We start from the raw sequence: 8,001 nt of genomic DNA, 5'->3' as shown, positions 1-8,001 counted from the left end.
GGTCTTTGATGCAGGACCGACAGACAAGTTCCTTACTTTCTCCCCCTTCCACTTGCCTCTTCCATTTTTGCGGTAATCCTGCAATTGGTTGGTTGTAATTTTGGGTAGAGCAGACATTTCCGTATATTTTTGTTCGTGGAAAGCCTTCTCAGAAGAGTGAAGGCTGTTGTAAAATCGGGACCAACTCCATATTAATGCCCATGATTTTGGAATTAGATGTTTGACGAGCAGGTGTCCACATGCTTTTGGCCATGTAGTGTATGTAATATAAATGTGAAAACTGCATGTGTCACACACATACGAGCATATAGTAATATGCCCATACATACAGATATATGTATCCACACACATAAGTACATGTATGTCACATACTGTATATGTTGAAATATACAATAATGGGCCGTTTTCATTTATCTGACTTATATTTCTGACTTATACACCGTACAGACAACGGGAGAGAGAGATTGTGCGTGCTGTTTAGGCTACAAATGAACCGCTTGATGGCAGTGAAGTGCATGGTCTATTTCCGGAAAAAGAAAGCTTGAACTCTGAACCCGGTTACGTTTGTTCTTTCCTTTCCTGTTTCGGCTTTAGAAGAGACACACACAGGTACAATGTCGCAGAATTTATATCCAAATGAATCCTGTTTAACATAAAGTACAAAGTGTCATTTGTGCTTTTAATCGATACACTGAACTTTGATTGGTATGTTAAATGTGTAATTTGTCTGAAATCGGCTTCAGACGTTTGGATTAGATGGCATTGGTGTTGGCTGTAAGCAGCGGTTTCCATCACTGTAAGGCCTGAATTTCGCTTGCCGGATGGAGCATATTGAGTGGGTTTTATGACTTGCCATGTTAACCATGTTGTCTTCAGTCATGTGCATTTTTGCAGCTTTGAAGTCGAATACGTTTTAAAATTAAATCGAACAGACTTGCTGAGTGATGCTAGTTAGGTTGCTGTCGTGGTAATTCAGTGCTAACCTTAAAGTAATCGGCTAACGATGGGCATCTGCAGTTTTTACTCTCGACTTTGCTTTGACTGACTATCGCACATGGGTTATTTTGGTATAGAAATTGTCGTGTTGTATATTCTATGATATAGCTAGCAAGTCTAGCTGCTTGCCTGTGGTGCTATGTGATTTTTGTGTCGAGCGTTGCCTTTTAAGCCAGACAGTTGGTTATTGGTCAGTTGCGATAATGGCTAGTTAATGGTTGTCCATATACTCTCCTACAGTTACTTAGTGAACTAGCTAGTTACAAAAGAATATTGTGGTGAAGTTATCTACAAAGGAACCCATCCTTAACCAAGACCTAGCCTGCTAACTATTTAGCAATGGTGCCCACTCCACCTGGTCCCAAATTGGGGCACTTGAATGGATGCTTAATGCCAGACATGTCTGACGTCTTCAATACTGGCAAATGCATCTTTTGCAGCTATGGCACCTCGTAAGGGTAAGGAAAAGAAGGAAGAACAGGTCATCGCCCTGGGACCCCAGGTTGCCGAAGGCGAGAATGTCTTTGGAGTCTGCCACATCTTTGCATCCTTCAACGACACCTTCGTTCACGTCACTGATCTTTCTGGCAAGTAAGTACAGGATACAATGGAACAGTGCAAGCCCAGCTTTATAATAAAAAATAAAAAAAAGACTCTGCCGTTTCTGGCTTAAACTGTGTAAAGTGCATGCCATCCGTCAATAGCAATCGGTCGTATGATTTCAAATGCTTTGTTCTAAACATGTACCTGCTCCCTCCAGGGAAACTATCTGCCGTGTGACTGGTGGTATGAAGGTGAAGGCCGACAGAGACGAGTCCTCCCCCTACGCCGCCATGTTGGCCGCCCAGGACGTCGCCCAGAGGTGCAAGGAGCTGGGAATCACTGCCCTCCACATCAAGTTGAGGGCCACTGGCGGGAACAGGTTAGGAACCCCCTCCTCACTAATCTGAAGCACAATCTGGTGTTGCTCCATGTCTTTTGTACATCTACAGTGGATGGTGCAGTTAAATTGTTCTGGTACATTGTTCTTGGACTACTGCAATTAAAGGACCCACCCCCAGAGGAAGTTGCAGCTGCTATTTCAATGTAATTTCTTGTCCTAGAGACGAAATGTACCTTTAGGTTCCACCTCTGAAGAATGGTGAATGCTACTTTACATATTCACGAATTGGGTGAGAATTTTCCTGTGGAGTTGATAAACCTCAACAAACAGGTCACTGACAGCACAATATAGCCAGCTAGCATGCTAAACTTATCTAGTTAGATAGCTAGGTATAGTATCTTGCTAATGTTATTATTATTTTATTTTTTCTACGCCATATTCAAAACATTAGCCAAGCTGGATCTATGGCTGGAGCTGGATTTACAATAAACACTTATTTAAGGAAAACTTCACCACTGATGGAAACCACTGGCATGTCTTTGACTTTGCCATATTTTTATTTTTTAAATAACTTTTATATAACAAGGGGAAACCATTAAGACCAGGGTCATCTTTCCAAAGTTAGTTCAAGCAATGTGAGCGACAATTCAAGCATTATCACTACAACATTAGTTACATACATACAAATATGTTGCATTACATTCAAAAGGTCAGTGGAAACTAATGTATGCAATCAATCAAAAACAAGTGCAGTTTCCATTGGTATCAGAGCCTCATATTCCCCTTTTGGGACCAAAGACTAAAGTTGTAGTGACCTGTAGGCCATTACATGACTTAGGGGCATAGTAACTGAAAGTAGTCTTCCCTAACTTTAGAGACCCACAGAACCTCTAGAACCAATCAGTCTTATCGTTACTAGATTTCCAATTTAGAAGTGAGGTAATATGGGAGTTTCTAATGTTGGGCCCTTCTGGTCGTCAGAATATCAGACAAATTAACTGTATGAGCTGGGAATAAAATTACCTTTTTGGTCCACCAGTCACTAACAGGTCAATTAAAAAAAATCTACCAGACAATCCCCCTACTAAAATCACACCAACAAAACACAAAAAAAGATACGCATGCTTTCTCGGCGCAGCGGTTTACGGCATCGCAAGTGCTAGAGGCGTCACTACAGACCCTGGTTCACAACCGGCCATGGTCGGGAGTTCCATAGGGCGGCGCGTCATCACAATTGGCCCAGCGTCATCTGGGTTAAGGGAGGGTTTGGCTGGGGTAGGCCGTCGTTCTAAATAAGAATGTGTTCTTAACCAAATTGCCTAGTTAAAGGTTAAACAAAATACAATTCTACAACAAATGTAACAAGTAATGTGGTATGTGGGTAATTTTTTGTCACATATTTTAATCAAAATATCACAAATGAGACAAATGTTCCTGACTCTTTTTAGGGCAGAAGGTTACCGTGGTAGCGCGACTCGTCATGTTTGTGCCTGTGAGATTGATTCTGACTAATAGAATGCCTTGTCTTTTCTTCCCTGGCAGTTGAAACTCAAACCTAGAAAAACAACCAAGCTTGTGAACAAAACAATGTAAATAGCCAAGAAACACAAGGACACTCTCACTTCAGTAGACTTTTGTTTCAAGTAAATGAGACCAACTCTTTATGCCTGTGCGCAGCGCTTCTAAAAATGAATCTTTCACTCAGCTCTTCAGGTGCTCACAGCCCCCAGCCAGGACGTTTTGCAGCACAAGGTGTAATGGGCTATATAGATTCATTGTTCTTTGACTTTGTGCAATTAATTTAGAAGCTATGAAACAGAAAAGGGGATAACTTTGATAACAGCTACTGCATCATTCATTTGACCATAAATGTGATCATGCTTGACTATTTTTATTCACAAATGGGAGTGAAATGCTCACACTGTGGAGCCCTGACCACCTGCCAACATGGCTGGTGACATAGACATCTCATCCACCAATGTCAAAATCTACCAGCAGGTGTTAATTTTAGCCCCCGTATGTGTAAATAGTGCGTATGGAAATAATCACAGCTATTGTCTTTGCTCATGATCATGCACACTGCAAATGACAAGTAAAAAAAAAAAATCATTATCTGGATGTTTTTTAGCAAACGTTACACCAATCAAAGAACTGTAGTGAAGCGTAACTTTAGTGTTGAACACATTCATCTTGGGGAGCAGGTTGTGTTAAATGACATCACGCAATTATACAATTTTATAAAATGGTCAGATGTTTATTTTTTTTATACATACTAGAATTTACAAATTTATCGAATGGATTGAGGTAATTTTCTGGAGGTGGAAAAAGGTGGAGGTGCAATATCAAGTTTGTACCCCGCCCTGTTTTAATTTGCTCAGGCAGCCAAGTGGACATGAGGCTGCTTGGTTCATCTCGGTCGCAAAGAAGAATCACTTGGCACCTGTTCCTGATTAATAAACAATGCCATGCTGGTGGGTGGTAACAATTAAATAAACCCAGCCCTGAAACGAAACGTAGGTATCATATGCATTCACACGGATTTGCACGAAGTGGGTCGTTTGGATCTGTCTCTTCAAGGCCAAATATATCATACTTTGACTAAAGCTATGACTTTACTTAAATCAGTGTGCAACACCATTCTTACAGCTCGAAAAAGTGGATTTCTACTCGTGCGGGCGTTTACGTGCATTCTGTATTTTGTCCAGTTTTCTGTGTTTTGGAACTGAATTTATCTACAGTGGACTATATTAGATTGTCACCGTGTGCAACCGTACTCAGTGTGAACATTTTGCCTTTCAGAACCAAGACCCCTGGACCAGGCGCACAGTCTGCTCTCCGTGCCTTGGCTCGTTCTGGCATGAAGATTGGACGCATTGGTAAGCTTTAGCTCATTTACTCTGTCAGGAGTATCTGTAATAAACGAGATGGTGCTGTTATTTTTTTCTTCAACCCCTGCCTTCGACCAATAGATGGTCCACTTGTTAGTAGGACTGGGCGATTTAAATTGAATTTATTCGAATTTGTATTAGTGCGATGTTCCAAATGCCTGCATTGCAAGAATCAAGGTTTTTTTATGTTTTAATGAATTATGTCTTTTTGGTTTATCTCCTTTGTGCCTTCTGTACTGTGTGCACCTCCCCACTTGCACAGACACAAAGCCCCTCCCACTGCCACTCACAAGATCACGTCTCCCTTTCTGACAACAAGCAGTTTGAACTCGCTATTTGCATTTTAAGATTTGGGCCAACCGAATCGGTCTTCCAAAATGAAGAAAAGCAGACCCTACTACAGTAATACTGGAACATAAATTAACATTAATGCTCAGTTTGTTGCGCTCTGCATTGCGGTACGATCAGTGCTATTTGGCATCCTTGGGATGGCCCTAAACTTCAGCATAACCATGACCATATAAAAGTTTACTTTCAATTGGTGTTATGGACCCCCCAAGCATCCCGTATCGCACAGAACATTGCAGTACCCCCATACCGCTAGCAGCATTTTAGCCACAGTTATGTGCTAGCTGTCTAGATTGTGTTATAAACATGTAAGGAATTTGCTACTCAGTTCTCATTCTGAGAAAGTATCTTATCCAGGTAGGCCACTTGATTTCATCTAGACAAAGTGAACAGGCATTGTTCAAACAGTTGGAGATGGACAGGAGGGTGAATTCATAAGTTAACTTCTACCTTTTTAACAAGCAAATAGATCCATGTTGGCTTTAAATTAAAAGGTTAGCTGGCTACTCACTAGCACGTGGGCTTGTGCTTGATTGTTTGCGACGTTTTTAATTTCCTATAATGCCTGCTACTAGAGGTTAGTCATTAGTGGATGTGCATAGTTCTGGTTAAATTAGTAACAAACTGCCTTTTTGTAGACAAGACTTGAAAACCAGATGTGTGATTATTGCAAAAAAAGCAGCAGCAACTTTTTTGATTATTAGAGGCTCTTATGGTTTTGGAAGACTTCTATTTAGCCTAGGTATAACTTTACAAGCCATGAATTGGATTATTCCTGACTGTTTGAAATGCAGTGTATCAACCTTTTTTAATTGTGCAGCAAGCTTATTTAGACAACGTTTATATTTATGAAAGAAGAAAAAAATCAATAGTAGGTGTATATTGTGAATCCCCCATAATTTAATTTTAATCCATATCGCCCAGTTATAGCACTGCACTGCCATGGCTGATTCAACTAATCAAGGAGAGTGTTGGGGAAAACCATGTCTGCCTATTTCATGCACGAATGGTTAAATATACTGCTTATATTGATGTTTTCCGGAGGATGAGAATGTTTCATTTGGGAAATTATTGTTCTGCTAGTCTCATACTAAATGTGAAACAATTCTACTTTTCTGTTGGCCTCTTTTTGTTTAAGCCTCCTGAATAAGGTGTAATTTATATGCATACTGTAAAACTTTCAATTATTAGCCTGGGTGTTTTATTTGCTTAAATCACTGACCACAACAGGCGCTTAAACGGGCTTCTATTTGAGCCGGGCGTCGATTGCCTTAATGGATACCGCTTTTGCTCATTTGCCTAGTTAATTCTTTCATTCCAGCATTCACTTAAAGCATTATAATCAATTTCTTCATTTCCTGCACTGTTATTTACATCACATTTATTGTCTTAGTATGCCTCTATTTCAAGAACGTCCTAATAATAAAACATCCTAATAATTATCCTGTGCATTTTCGGCAGTTCTTACTCTGGCCACTAGAGGACGATCAGTCAATTACTTGGTCTGTACTCCCAAAGTTGACTGATTGCCAGTTAGCTAGCAGTGTTCAGCTGTTTGCAGCCAATGGCTAGCAGTTTCTTACTGCTGATAAACAAAACAAAAATGGATGATTGGCATCTTATTTGAGTCATTATTGAATTATGTAACAAATCAAACATTAAATCTTTAACAATTCATGGTAAGCTCATACACCATAGTTTTAGACTGGGTGGGTGTTTGAAACACTTTATTTGCTGAAATGTGTGCCATTGCCCGGCTAAGGGGGACAGGCGGCTATGAGACTTCAATTAAAGTTATCCGGTACTCTGGAATACTGTTGTCACAACAATGTCTTTTTTACAGTTATTTAGCAGATGCTCATATTCAAAGCGACTTTGGATGAGACATTTCGGCCAAATGTATGAATTTGTTCAATGCCCTTCAGACAATATTCATTGAACATGTTAAAATAAGGATGTTGATGAATAAAGGATTCCATGTACAATTATTGTTACTGTTTATCATGCTCACTAACGCTTGCTCTCTTGCAGAGGATGTCACCCCTATTCCATCAGACAGCACCCGCAGAAAGGGAGGTCGTCGTGGGCGTCGTCTGTAAATGTGCTTATTTTGAGTTTTTTCACTCAATAAAAGGTTACTTCCGACCTCTGCTTTTGTCTGGTTCTTCAGTGGTTTCTCTTTTCTTTTTTTTCACCAAGTCTGTCTAGGAAAAATATCCAATTGAATGTTCTTATACGTCAAGCAAATCGTTTAAATTATTTAGCAAAAAAAGCCTGCTTGGCAGCAAGTTGTATGCAGGGATATGAGTGGGTTTATCAAAGGGTTGATTAACATTGAAATGTTCCATACACATTTAAGGTTATTTCTCATTTGTTTACATCCCTGTAAGTGAGCATTTATATTTTGCCAAGATAATCCATCCACCTGACAGGTGTGGCATATCAAGAGGCTGATTAATTAAACCACATGATCATAACACAGGTACACCTTGTGCTGGGGACATAAGGCTATTCACTCTAAATTGTTTTGTGTCACAACACAATGCCACAGATGTCTGAAGTTGAGGACGAGTGCAATTGGCATGCTGACTGCAGGAGTTTCAACCAGAGCTGTTGCCACATTATTGATTGTTAATTTCTCTACCATAACCTGCCAATGTCAAATCATGCTTTATACAGCACATTTCAGACATGGAATGCAACACTGTGCTTCAAAGGAAGAGAAAATAAAAATGTAAATATTTACTACCCAAACGCAAGGATAAAAATAACCGAAAGACTAAAAGGAAATGCAAAGCGAAAGTTTTTTTTTTTTTCCGGCCATATCGGGTTCTCTGGCAGGCTATACCAGAGGCTGGGGGCATAGTAACTAAAGGCTGCCTTTCC

The 8,001-nt window shown here is 40.1% G+C and overlaps 1 protein-coding gene across 1 annotated transcript; it reads left to right on the top strand.

Annotated features, from left to right (window-relative positions):
• Positions 1-535: 535 nt before the first annotated feature.
• LOC139418697 (small ribosomal subunit protein uS11) lies at positions 536-7,260 on the top strand. Its single transcript, XM_071168344.1, has 5 exons — positions 536-609; positions 1,437-1,587; positions 1,757-1,918; positions 4,679-4,755; positions 7,147-7,260. Exons 2-5 carry the CDS (start codon positions 1,439-1,441, stop codon positions 7,212-7,214), a joined length of 456 nt encoding a protein of 151 aa, XP_071024445.1. The 5' UTR covers positions 536-609; positions 1,437-1,438; the 3' UTR covers positions 7,215-7,260.
• The last annotated feature ends 741 nt before the right edge of the window (positions 7,261-8,001 follow it).

The sequence above is a fragment of the Oncorhynchus clarkii genome, chromosome 10, assembly GCF_045791955.1.
Source record: "Oncorhynchus clarkii lewisi isolate Uvic-CL-2024 chromosome 10, UVic_Ocla_1.0, whole genome shotgun sequence".
NCBI lineage: Eukaryota > Metazoa > Chordata > Actinopteri > Salmoniformes > Salmonidae > Oncorhynchus > Oncorhynchus clarkii.
This window is presented reverse-complemented; position numbering and strand designations above follow the sequence as displayed.

Coding starts and splice junctions, on each gene's coding strand:
- LOC139418697 (XM_071168344.1), top strand. CDS start 1,439: ATGGCACCTCGTAAGGGTAAGGAAAAGAAGGAAGAACAGGTCATCGCC. Junction 1,919..4,678: donor AGGGCCACTGGCGGGAACAG/GTTAGGAACCCC, acceptor TTTGCCTTTCAG/AACCAAGACCCCTGGACCAG. Junction 4,756..7,146: donor CATGAAGATTGGACGCATTG/GTAAGCTTTAGC, acceptor GCTCTCTTGCAG/AGGATGTCACCCCTATTCCA.